We start from the raw sequence: 13,177 nt of genomic DNA on the forward strand, positions 1-13,177 counted from the left end.
ATAACAGATGCTTGTTTAGCACTCAACTGGGTGCCAATCACTATTCTAAGTATTACATGCACACTCATTTAATCCACAGAACATCCTTGTGAGAAAGTATCATCATCATTGCATTTCACAGATTTAAAAACAAGGCACAGAGAGGTTGGATAATTTGCTCAAGGTCATGCAGCTAGTAACTGGCTAAGCTGGCATTGGAAACGGGCAGCCTGGCCCTGAGGTCCATGCTCACGACATAACGCTACTGCTTGCAGATGCGACTATGTCTCAAGGAGCCCTAGGTCAGGCCAAGTGACACTCTAGGCTCAGCCTTCATCCCACAGAGAGCAGCTCTACCATTTTAGACCACAGGCTTCTACTAGCAATGTCACTGGAGGCAGAGGGGAAGGAGAAGGAAGGACTGAGCCAACAAAGATCAAGTTCATAGTTTCCACTGCACAAGTCCAACTGCTTCACTTCATTATTTCATGGATAATAAAAATTGAGACCCAGAGAGGGAAAGTGACTTACCCTTTGTCAGGCAACACAGCATAAATTGGGGTTGAGGGGGTGTGCAGGGCAGAATCCAGGAATACTGACCCTCACCCCAAGAGTTCCCTAACTTTCCTGCCTGCCCAGAGGACATTGGCTGGCTTTGGGGCTACACCTGCTCGGTTCTACCACCTCCACTCCCCTCAAGGATCCCTGCCTTGAGACAGGCTCAGAGGCCTGGCCTGTGGGGCCCAGGTCCAGTCAAGACCTCATCAGTCCCTTAGAACTCCTCCAAGTTGGGTGGGCCAGGGGCAGCTCAGGCTGTCAGTTCCTTTCATGACCATCCTCACCACCTGCCACGAGGCTGTAAATTCCTCCTCTGCCCGGTTTGAGGGTTCAGGAGGGCAGAAACCCCAACTGTCTCGTTCATTACCTACGTCTGACATCTGACAGTGTCTCACACACAACTCAGCAAATATCTGCTGGGGCTTCCCTGGTGGCTCAGTGGTTAAGAATCTGCCTACCAGTGCAGGAGACACAGGTTCAATCCCTGATCCAGGAAGACCCCACAGGCCATGGAGCAACTAAGCAGGCGCACCGCAACTATGGAGCCTGTGCTCTAGGGCCTGGGAGCTGCAACCACTGAGCCCACTTGCTGCAACTACTGAAGCCTGAGTGCCCTGGAGCCCAGACTCTGCAGCAAGAGAAGCCACTGCGATGAGAAGCCTGAGCACCAGAACTGGAGAGTAGCCCCCATTCTCTGCAACTAGAGAAAAGCTGGTCCAGCAACAAAGACTCAGGACAGCCAAAAATAAAAAGGTAAATACTATAAATAAAATGTTTTTTAATACCTGCTGAATAAATGAGTGAATCAAAGAATATGTAAGTGGGGTGTCAATGCCCAGCCCAGGGGGTCAAGTCTGGGGGGTAGGGGCTGCTCCCAGTGCAGCCCAGTCTGGGGGATCCAGTGTCAAGATCTCACAGCCCTACCCACTGCTGCTTACCCTCTTCTCTGGGTCCAAGAAGATCTTGGTGTAAAAGAGCTGATCGCTGTCGCTGTCCTGGCCTTCCCACTCTGCCACCAGTTTGCTAAGGTTGGGAGCATAACCGATGAAGCCTGGGGGTGGGGGACATATAGACAGACACTCAATTTCTGGCCTCTGAGTCAGGGGCCTCCTCCCAGCCTTCCCTCTCACCCACCTTTCACTTCTTTATTCATAAGCCCTGCCTCCTCTCAGAAGCCCTCCTGGATTGAGGGGAGGTGCTGTCTATAGGCTGGAAACAGCCTATCTGTTAATGCCACTTGGTGACAAGTTCCCACTGAGCCCAGAGAGAAAAATCACTGTTGTCCATTAACCTGCACCAGTTCAGGTCCTGGGCAGCACACAGGAGGGGAATGAATGAGTTACACTGAAGCCCAGGAGTAAAGGGCTGGTGGGGCATAGGTTTGGAGCCCCTTTTCGACAGTTATCCAGGAAACTTGACCCAGAGAAGGGCAGAGGCTGAGCCGAGGTCACACAGTGCAGGAGGGGATAGAGGGAAAAGCCCACATAGCTCCTTAACTACTGTGCAGCCTGGTGGGAGGGGAAGAGAAAAAGCAGGTGGGCAGCCAGGAAAGGGCCCCGCCCCAGAGGACACCTCCAACCCTGGGCCAGGGCCAGGCCATCTGGGCTGCGCTATCTCAGCCAATAGGGAAACAAGGTTGCTAGAGCAGATCCTCCCTTCGTGGCTAGACAGGGGAATCCAGAATAAAATATGGGTTTTATTCTCTGTGCAAGGGGAAGTCACTGAGCAATATGTGTGGACTCGCATCTGTGCTGGATGGAGAATGGACTGGAAGAGGAGAGGCTAGAGGCGGGCAGAGCAGTCAGGGGACTACTGCCCATGCCAGCAGCCCGGAGAGGCGGTGGCCATGGGTGTGGATGTGAGAGGGCAGACTCCAGAGATCTCTTGGAGTGGGAGTGGTGTGACCTGCTGAAGGTGAGGTGGGGGAGGGGAGGGAGGAATTGGGGGTGACTCCCTGTTTTATCCTGTGCAGACCAGGGGAGCTATTGAATGAGATAAGCAAGACTGCAGTGGAGCTGATTTAAAGGTTAAAAACTCAGGAGTTCTTCTGAGGACTCTGCATTCAGCAGCTCGTGATAGCCATGTGGGATGTCGAGCCAGGGGGTCCTCCCCAAGGCAGTGGATGGACCTCTCTGGAGCCTGCCCTGTCCGCCACACACTGTGCACCCGGGGTCCTCACCTCCAGAGCCCAGGAACCTCTTGCCGTCGGACACCACCGGGTACTTGGCCTCCAGCCTGCGGTCCGGGTAGATGAGCTCCTCGGCCGAGAAGACCACCTGGCTCCTGGCCTGCCGGAACTTCTTCAGGAGCTCTCGGGGCCCCGAGGCAAACACCACATCATAGCTGTGGCCAGAGCCGGGAAAAGATGGAGCAGGGCGGCGAGGAGACGGGGTTGGTAGGGGAGCAGGGGCTCAGAAGGGCACAGGCAGGAGGAGCCCAGGCTTCCCTGGTGGCTCAGATGGTAAAGAATCTGCCTGCAGTGCAGGAGTCCCAGGTTCGATCCCCAGGTCAGGAAGATCCCCTGGAAAAGGGAATGGCTACCCACTCCAGTATCTTTGCCTGGAGAATCCCATGCACAGAGGAGCCTGGTGGGCTATAGGCCACGGGGTTGCAGAGTCAGACACGACTGAGCGACTAACACTTTCCTCCTCCCACGCCTGCCCTGGGCCACATCTAGTAAATAGATCAGCTCTGTTACCTTTGACCCTGCCCATCAAGTTTCCACCCCCTCCCTGGGCAGAGACATGGTCCCCATAATCTGTGACCATTTCACACTCAAAGCATAGCTCAGCGGGCTTCCCTGATGGCTCAGTGGTAAAGAATCCACCTGCAGGAGACACAGGTTCGATCCCTGGTCTGGGAAGATTCCACATGCGACAGGGCAACTAAGTCCATATGCCACAACTACTGAGCCTGTGCTAGAGCCCAGGAGCCAAAACTACCGAGCCCAAAGAGAAAACTGAGCCCCGTACACCACGACTACTGAAGCCCGAGAGCCCGAGAGCCCGTGCTCAGCAACAAGAGAAGCCACCGTAATGAGAAGCCCCGTGAAATGCAACCAGGGAGTAGCCCCTGCTCATCACAACTAGAGAAAAGCTTGCAACAGCAATGAAGACCCAGTGCAACCAAAAACAAATATATAAAATTATATATACTATATATACATTAAAAGAAGCATAGCTCACCATACCTGGGCAAGTCCCCCCACCCATCTTTTCACCAAGAGTGGAAATGGGTCTTTTCTGGGGTGCATAGATCCCTTAGAACTGTAGGCAACCCTAGCTAGAGTAATCCCCACCTCATCCCTGATGTCCCGGCAGGGCCTCATTCTAGAATATTCTTCTACCTCTCAGATGCCTACCTGTCTGTGAAGAGAATGACCAGGTTCTCCTTGTCGGCGTGCTTCTCCAGGGCTTTCTTCAATAGCCGGACCTTCAGCCCTCCGCCTGCCAACATCGCCTCCCCAGGCCAGTCCTCCCCCAGCCCCAGCGCCTGCAGAGACAGGCCCCTTAACATGGGCTTTTGCTAAAGAGAAACCTGGCCAGCTCAATTTCCAGCCCCACCTGGGCATCTGACAGACCGAGCATCTTGACTTCTATCTGTCCAGCACCTCCCCTTGGCTGTCTCTGCCCCCACCCAGGGAGCCCCCTACCTGGATCTTGTAGTTGAAGAACTGAGCTGAGCGTTTAAAGCGTCGGAACCCCTCGGTCTCCTTCGTAGCCACAGTGAGGACCAAAAGGTTGTCTAGGGACAGAGAAGGGAACGGAGGATGAAGAGAGGTGACGTCAGAAGTGGGTAACTGTGCCCAAAGGGATGTGTCAAATCTCACGGGATGTATCTTCACATCAACCCATCACAGACAAGGGCCCAGGGAGGAAGGGGCACAGCTAAGATCACTCCTCAGGTTAATGTCAGAGGTGGGACATGACCTGGGTCTCCATCCATCTGGTGACTGACCAACATGGCAGGAAGCGCCCAGGGCAGAGGCGTCTGCACCTTGCATTGTGGGACTGGGTCTCTGGATTTGGGGGCAGAGGAAAGGATTCGCTCTGAGTGTTGGACACCAGGAGGACCTCTCTGGCCACTATCAGACATCAGCCTGGGAACAACCTCCACTCTCCCTGCCTGCACTCAGGGCAGACATTGCTAACTGATCTCAACACATTTTTGTGTTGAGCCTCACTTGGCCTTGGATTCTCCCAACACCATGAGAACCAAGAAGAGTTGGCCTGCAGTAGAAATTCACTTGAAATCCTGGCCTTTGGCCAAGAGTGGCTATGCTACCTTTTTAAAAAAAAAAAAACACTTTTTAAAATTTTATATTGGAGTATAACCAATTATCCTGGAATAGGAAATTGCACCCCATTCCAGTATTCTTGCCTGGAAAATTCCATGGGCAGAGGAGCCTGGCAAGCTACAGGCCATGGGGCCGCAAAGAGTCAGGCATGACTGAGCACATAATTGATGAACAAGGTTGTGATAGTTTCAGGTGGACAGCAAAGGGACTCAGCCAACATATCCATTCTCCCCCAGATTCCTCTCCCCCAGGCTGCCACACAACACTGAACAGAGTTCCCTGTGCTATACAGTAGGTCCTTGTTTGTTATCCGTTTTAAATAGAGCAGTGGGTATATGTCCATCCCAAACTCCCTATCCCTTCCTCCCATCCTTACCCCCAGCAACTGTAAGTTCGTTCTCTAAGTCTGTGAGTCTCTTTCTGAAGTAAGTCAGACAAAGAAGGAAAAATATTCTATGGCATTCCTCATATGTGGAATCTAAAAAGTGATATAAATGAACTTGCTTATGCTACCTTTTTAACAAGGAACCACTCTGGACTCTGCAGGGTGGCTTTATCTCTACAACAGAACCTCCTGGAAACTCTCCCACATGCCGTCTCTGGGAGCCCTGGACAAACCATTCCCAGACCATACTTTGAGACTGCATTCTCTGGGAAGTAAAGGCTCTGGGAGTTCCCTGGTGTACTAGTGGTTAGGAGTCTGGGCTTTCACTGCTGAGGCCCAGGTTGAATCTATGGTTGGGGAAAAAAAAACTCTGTAGCTGGCTTGGCTAGGCTCCTGGCTCTTTTCCTTACCAACTGCGTGAGCCTGGGCGAGTCCTTAACCTTCTGAGCTGCAGTTTCCCCCTTGTAAAACAGGGGTAATAACCATACCTGCTTCCCAGGGCTGCTAGACTAATTAAATGAGATCAGGCTCTGGTGGTTCAGACAGTAAAGAATCCACCTGCAATACAGGAGACCTGGGTTCAATCCCTGAGTTGCAAAGATCCCCTGGAGAAGGGAATGGCTACCCACTCCAGTATTCTTGACTGGAGAATTCTTTATGGACGGAGGAACCTGGCGGGCCACAGTCCATGGGGACCCAAAGAGTCAGACACAACTGAGTGACCAACGCTTTCACATTTTTCACTTTCTGTGCTCAGTCATGAGCGCTTTTTCACTTTCACACGCTCAGTCATGTCTGACTCTTTGTGACCCCATGGACTATAGCCTAGACCCCTCTGTCCATAGGGATTCTCCAGGCAAGAATACTGGAGTGGGTTACCATGCCCTCCTCCAGGGGATCTTTCCAACCCAGGGATCAAACCCAGGTCTCCTGCATTGCAGGCGGATTCTTTACCGTCTGAGCCACCAGGGAAGCTCATTTCACTTCCAGGCCTGGAATATCCTTGTTGGAATGCTGGCACACACTAAGAGCTACTCTTGGTGCTGATCACTGAGAGGCAAACGCCTTGCTCTGGCATTCAGGGTCCCTGCCCACTGGCCTTTGACATCCTCATTCCCTCCACCAAGCAGGCCCTGCTCCTCACCTTGCTGGGCACCTCCCTCCTGCCAGGGCTTTCTCTCTCTGCCCTTTCTCTAACCTTCCTCCCGGTCTCAGGGCCAGTGACACTTCTTCGCTACCTCCACGTCTATGAAGCCTTCTTGGATTTCTCTTGACCTCTCTCCTGCCCTCAGAGGCAGGACTCCATCATCTGCAGCACTCATCATTGATTCGCTGGGTGAGTCTTGTTTCCCTGGGGTCCAGGACCTAGCACTTTTATGGCCACTCCAAGTGGCCAGGCCAGCACAGGTAGGTCAGGCCCTCTCACCCTGACCTCCCCAAGAAGTCAGGAGGAGCCTGGGCTAAAAGAACAAAGGGGCAAAGCCGGCTGAGCCCCCTGCTCTGGGACCAGGCAGCTGGTCCCAGAGCAGGGGGTTGGCGCCAGGCAGCCGGGCCAAGATTGGCAAGAATCCACTGATGGTGGGTCCAGAGACCTGGGACAGAAAAGGGTGGACTCATTAGGCAGGTGTGCAGAGGGGAGGCCTCACCATCTGACCCTGGGGTCCAGAGAAGAGGGGTGTGGCTCACACTCAGGGGAAGGATTCCCCTCAACCCCTCTGGATGGTTAATTCTGCCCCCAGGCAAGGAGAGCCAAAGCCTCAGCTCTCAGGCCTTCTGGTCGACAGCAGGGACTGCTGGGGACAGGAAGAGTGTCACATTTCATGGATGGAAAAAGCCAGTGTGTGCATCTATGTGAGATTCTGGATTCTCTACTGGCAAGGGCTCCTGAAGTCAGGCGGCAGGAGGAGGGGCGGGGGGAAGACTCAGACACAGTAACCTGCCCAAGGCAGCACAATGATGTGGACGCAGACATCGGGCTCTAAAGGCCCCTATCTTAACTCTGCATGTCCTGCTCAGGCCTGGATTGTGGTCAGGCATCCGTCTCCATCTAAAGAGACGGTCCAGCCAGGCCCTCCCCATATGCCCCCTTCCACCTGCCCAGCCTGTCTCTGCTCAGTTTTCCTTGCCAGGGTCTTGCAAGGGGACCTTACAAATTCTATACTCCTTGGGCAACACAATGTCCACTCTCCTGGCCATGATCGCCCAATACAGGGGGTCCCAAACTTGCCTGCATATTAGCATCACAAAGGAGGTTGTGAAATCTACACTCCTGGGTCCCAGGACCAGCAATCTGAGATGGAGCCAGGAGGCTGGATTGGATTCATCCTCCACTTCCCTGGTGATTTCTGATGTCAGCCATATTTAGAAACCTCTGGTTCCACCCATCCCCTGGTCTTCTGACTCTAGGCTCCAATGCAGGGCCTGGGAGGCTGATGTTGTTCAGTTGCTCAGTTGTGTCCGACTCTCTGTGACCCCATGGACTGCAGTAGGCCAGGATTCTCTCTCCTTTACCATTTCCCAGAGTTTGCTCAAACTCTTGTCCATTGAATCAGTGATGCCATCCAACCATCTCATCCTCTGTCGTTCCCCTCCTCCTCTTGCCTTCAATCTTTCCCAGCATCAAGGTCTTTTCTAATGAGTCGGCTCTTCACATCAAGTAGCCAAGTATAGGCATTTTAGCCTCAGCATCAGTCCTTCCAATGAATATTCAGGGTTGATTTCTTGTAGGATGGACTGGATAGGACCACCCATCCCCTGGTCCTCTGACTCTAGGCTCCCGTGCAGGGGCTTGGGAGGTGGTTCACAGCAAGAGAACTCAAGGCAGGCTCCTGCCCTAAGGGACCCTGGCACCAGCTCTCAACATCCCCAGGAAACTGCCCTGATGAATCCAACCAACACCCTATTCTTTTGTCCTGCCTGCAAAACTTGCTCCTTCCCCAGACCACCTCCAGGAAGCCCTTCTCAATCTCATCCCCTTATCCATCGGTCCTCAGCTCAAGCAGTCTCAGTATGCCCAGCAGGTGCTGTACCAGTACAAACCTGCTCACCCTCCCTTTGTCATGCTGAGCCCAACATGTCTATTTCCTCGGTGCCCCTCCCCGTCTCCAAGGCTGGGACTGAGTGTGACTTGGGCCTGATGTGCAGAGTGTGGCCTTCGGAGCCCTGTGGGAAGTGACTAGTAGGCACTAGCACCAGCTGAGCCTTGACTCAATACCACGAACTGCCTGAGGCGTGTCACATCTGTTACCGAACTTAACCATCAACATCTTAAGCGGGGACTTTTCTGGTGGTCCAGTGGTTAAGAATCCTCCTGCCAATGCTGGGGACACAGGTTTGATCTTGGTCTGGGAAGATCTCTCCTGCTGCAAGGCAACTAAGCCCGTGCACCAGAACTACTGAGCCTGCACTCCAGGGCCTGTGCTCCATGACGAGAGAAGCTACCGCAAGGAGAAGCCCACTCGCCGCAACTAGAGAAAAGCCTACAGGCAGCCATGAAGATCCAGCACAGCCAATTAAATAATTTTTTAAAAAACCATCCTATGTGATAGGTGATATTTCTACTCTCCTTCTTATAGGTGAAGAAACTGAGGCACAGAGAAGCTACATAACCTGCCCAAGATCACAGAACCTTGAAGTATAGGACAGGAATGAGCTGGAATCCCACACGTCCATGCCCTTCACCTCCCTGTCCAAGATCCTGGAATGCTGGGAATCCCAGCTGCCGGCTGAATCCAGCCTTTCCAGCCGCCTTCTCTCAGGCCTCCCCAGCATGGGCACCCGGCTCCAGTCACGCGGTAAGGTCTCTTACCAATTCACCGCGCAGCCAGAGCTCTGGGCAGCTCACAGGGTAACAACGTGGAGGATTTGCCATCCATGAACACCAGGGACCCGCCCACCTGCTTGCTGTCTGGTCCAGCCAGCTGCCACGGGCTGAGGCCAAGGCCCACGTGAGGCCGGCCATCCAGGGCTCTCGGTCCCCTTGACCTGCTGCTCCAAGTCCAGCAGTGGTTTCCCTGGAAAGATGATGACCCATGATCCAGGGTCAGCAGAGATAAACCAGACAGCAGAGCGGAGTGGCAAACTGCGAAAGACAGACTGCTGGGAGAGTAACTTAAACTCTCTGCGCCTCTGTTTTCCTATCTGCAAAATGGGAGTAGTAACAATAGTATCAGGGAATTTCCTCGGCAGTCCAGCAATGGTTAGAACTCTTCGCTTTCACTGCTGAAGGTCCAAGTTCAATCCCTGGTCACAGAACTAAGATCTTGCAAGCTGTACAGCGCAGCCAGGAAAAAAAATCACCTTCCTCCAGAGACTCTTGTGAGGATTGAATGAGCTTGGCTGGGGAGTCCCAGGAGTTTTTGTCATAGGGAACCTCCCCTAACAGAGGGAGCTGTGCTGGGGGGACCAGGATGGAGGGGAGCTGCCTTCCTGAGAGCAAGAATGACCGGAAAGGCTGAGCCAGGGGCTTGCAGGAGTGCAGACATCTCTCTGGGATCCTAAGAGAAGGCTGAGGATTCAGGCCAGTTCAGCTGTGCTCCATGGTATGCCAACTCCTCGCCCCAAGCAATGCCAGCCCAGGCAAGGGGGCAGACGGTCTGTGTGTCTTGGATTTCAAGGTGTGGTCAGGACACACCCGGTCTGCTCCCTAGGGAGGTGGAAATGAATGAAAACTCCTCCCCCGTCCCCAACGCCCACCTGAGGCTGGAACGGAAGCAGAGCCGGGAAATGGGGATTCCCAGGGCCAGAGCCAACCCTGCCTCTCCCCAGAGGTATGGCCTCCCACTCACACCCTTAGGTCTCCTCAGACTCCCCTCTCCCAACACACACACACACACACCAACCAGCTGGGTCTGCCTGCTTCTCCATTTCCCACTGTTCCACAGCAGGGCTTGAAGCTCCCACCCGAGCCTAGCTGGTAATCCTGGAGCCTCAGACTACGGGGCTCAGGCTTGTCCTCCCTTCTCCGTGGCCAGATGAAGGCCTGCAGGGAAAGGCGTGAGCCCGGGAAGAAGGGAGAGGGAAAAAAGGCAGAAAGGACAGGGCTGCCTCTGGGGACTCTCCTGCTCCCTCAGCTATGTGCAAATTTGCTTGTTTGGATCCTGCTTTATTGAAAGCCTTTTCTGGTCCCCCCATCAGTCTGGGGGCTCCCCCAGGAGGGGGCAATGTCTCTTCCCTCAGGCACAGAGGGCTCTGTATCCCCCACCAGATTGGGTGTCCACTGCAGTGAGGAGCTCTGTGTCTTCCCGCCTCAGATTGGGAGCACCCTGAAAGTGAGAACCATCCATCTTTCCCTCCCTGTGTCGAATCCTTGGGTGTTTGAAGGGTGGACAAGCTCTTGAGAGAATCTCCACCCTACCGCCCAAGCCCCAAACAGCAAGTTCCTGGCCCCACTTCAGGCCTCGCTGGACCCCCAAGGGACATCTGGCCCAGTGCCTGCGCCTGCCCCATGGAACTTTCCTCTGCAGCTGCACCATCTTGGCCACCTGGTGCTGGGCTGGGTGTCCCCGCCCAGCCAGGGGAAGGAAGGAGCTGGCCTCGACGGGATGCCAGTAGGCAGCTTGAGCAAGGCCTAGAGAAAAAACTTCCATCCTCCGCTGTCTTCTTAGCCAGCAGACTGAGGGGTCTCAACCAGCTGGGTCTGGGAGAGCTGGAGAGACTCCTCCTAGCAGCATCTCCCAACAAGGACACCCCTCTAGCCAAAAGTAGGGGTCAGCAGGATCAAGCAGAAGGTCTGAGTTGCAGTCAATGACGCCACCTCCAACCAGCTGCGGCAACCTGAGACCAGGGGTCTAACCTTTTAGGGAACTCAGTCTTTCCAACTGCAAAATGGGCCCAATGATTACTTACGCTATCAAAAAGGTCTGAATGGAGCAAGGGAATCACAGGGCAGCCACTTGAGAGCAGCCTGATGTTGGCCACATGTCTGGGGACCTGCTTATCTACCAGGTGCTTTACCTGGATTATCTCAGCAACACCCAGAATCCTTCACACTCTGTGGAGGCTGCCTTGCACCTACTCTGCCCCCTCTCATCTCCTGCTGGGGCCTTGTCCTCAATTTGGTCTCTCCAACTCACCCCCCTGGGCTTCATCATAGGTGGCTGGGGTTTCTCTCCTGGGATGGTCTGAAGTGGAGGGAGCCTACATCAGTAGAAGCAGAAGGAAGAGAGACTCGGGGTAAAAAGGCCAGCAATTAGACCCCGGCCACAGGCCCTTTGCACATACCACCAGCCCAGCCCTGTGCTTAGCACCGCCCTCACCGGATTTTTTGATGGGTCTTACTGTCCTGGGTACTCCACAAAGTAGCACTGGGCACAAGAAAGAAAATGCCTTGATGGCCTGGGCATTGAGCTGAACTCTCCCCAACAGGGCTCAACCCATGGAATCCCTGTTCGAGCTCTGGGACTGAGGTATGTTCACTCCTGTTTTGCAGGCTAGAACACCAAGCTTCACGGAGATGAAGCAACACTGCTTCCCCATGGGAGACATGCAGCCTTGGGCAGACCCTGACACAAAGGAAGTAGTCAAGAAACGGTGGTTCCCACCCCTTCTCCTGGCCCAAGTCTGCTAAACTACCATCCTGTGTTCGCAGGTTCTCTTGGAGGGTGGACCAAGGAGAACAGGGATGATGGAGGCTGTGGCCAGTCTGGCTCTGCTTCGCTGGGCTTGCCTCCACAGCCTTCAGTGTCCTCCTGGGGGCTCTCAGATGCTCACTGGGCAGGTGGTCCAGGTAGAGCTGAGGAGGAGCGTAGCACCCACTTGGGATGGTGGGACACCTTGAAATCCAATCTGCCTTTTGTAGGAGCACTAGACCTGGAATCCAGCAGATCTGAGACCTACCACTCCAAGGCTGGACCTCCCTGGGCAGTCACTGCACCTGTCTGGGCCCCAGTTTCCTCATGGGCAACCCAGACAGAGTTAAGACCCACCTGGCAGGGGCAGAGCAAACCACAGAGGACACAGGCAAGTACCAACGGTTCTGGCATTTGAGCCACCCCTTCCACCCCCAACCCTGCCCAGGGGCCCCTCACTCCATGGTTGTGAGTCCTAGGTGTGAATCCAGGTTCCAAAGTCCACAAGCAGAATGACCTTGGGCAAGTGAGTCAACTCTAGAGCCTCAGTTTGCCCAGCTGGAAAATGGGAATAATAGAAGGATGGGCTTCAGCTTGGGATCGGCTTAACTGATGTCTGACCCGTGGCCAGTGCTCCATACATGGTAGCTACTGTTCTTATTATTATGAGGGCTATTATTATTTGACCCTTCGGGTACTGAACGTCTGGACTTCGGCCATTCTTCCCCTCCAGCGGCATGAAAGTGGGAACCACAACCCTAAGAGGGGAAGTGACTTGTCCAAGTCACCAGCGAGTCAGGGAACCAGCAGCCTGAACCCAGAAACCCTCGGAAGCCCAGGACTTCCCTACAGACCGCTCCTAACGGAGGCAGCCCCTAGACCAGCCCTCCTGCCCCCATCCTCCCGCTCCAGCCCCTAATGCCTCCCTCCCGCACCCCACCTCCCCAGCCCAGAGCCCTCACCCTCCGGCTTGGCGTCACCCTTCGTTTCGGCTAGAAGCAACCAGCCCAACGGGGCCAGGAGCAGCAGGAGCCGCATGGTTGGGGTCTGGGAACGTCCAGCCGGTCCAGCGGCGCTCGCAGGCTGGAAACTTCGCGATGGGGTAGGCGATCCCCCTGCCACGCACTGGGCCCGCCCCGGGGGCGGTGTCTCGCCGCGCGGCCTGGGGGCAGGGTTTCCTGCAGACTAGCCCGTACCCGCTGTCTCTCCGAGTCCAGGCAGCTCCCTGCGGCCTGTTCCCGCGGCTCCCGGGTCCTTCCGCCGCCGCTCTGCTCCTTCTCGTCTCTCGGGGCTTCATTCCGACCGGGAAAAGGAGGCGAGACGGGGCGAGGCAACAGTTTCTATACCTAGGACCCTGCGCCAAGCCTTGATGGTAACGATCAATGTGAG

General features: G+C 54.6%; 1 protein-coding gene across 1 annotated transcript in view; it reads right to left on the minus strand.

The window, feature by feature from the left end:
* Window positions 1–12,930, minus strand: part of PLOD1 (procollagen-lysine,2-oxoglutarate 5-dioxygenase 1) — a 29,486-nt gene extending 16,556 nt beyond the window's left edge. Inside the window, exons 1-5 of the mRNA XM_061382690.1 lie at window positions 12,751–12,930; window positions 4,190–4,281; window positions 3,899–4,029; window positions 2,717–2,880; window positions 1,476–1,588 (exon numbers count right to left, since the gene is read on the minus strand). Of these exons, the coding sequence (XP_061238674.1) occupies window positions 1,476–1,588; window positions 2,717–2,880; window positions 3,899–4,029; window positions 4,190–4,281; window positions 12,751–12,826 (576 nt within the window). The 5' untranslated portion in view covers window positions 12,827–12,930. The remainder of the gene's footprint in view (window positions 1–1,475; window positions 1,589–2,716; window positions 2,881–3,898; window positions 4,030–4,189; window positions 4,282–12,750) is intronic.
* Between the last annotated feature and the right edge of the window lie 247 nt (window positions 12,931–13,177).

This window comes from Bos javanicus, chromosome 16 (genome assembly GCF_032452875.1).
Source record: "Bos javanicus breed banteng chromosome 16, ARS-OSU_banteng_1.0, whole genome shotgun sequence".
NCBI classification, from domain to species: Eukaryota; Metazoa; Chordata; class Mammalia; order Artiodactyla; family Bovidae; genus Bos; species Bos javanicus.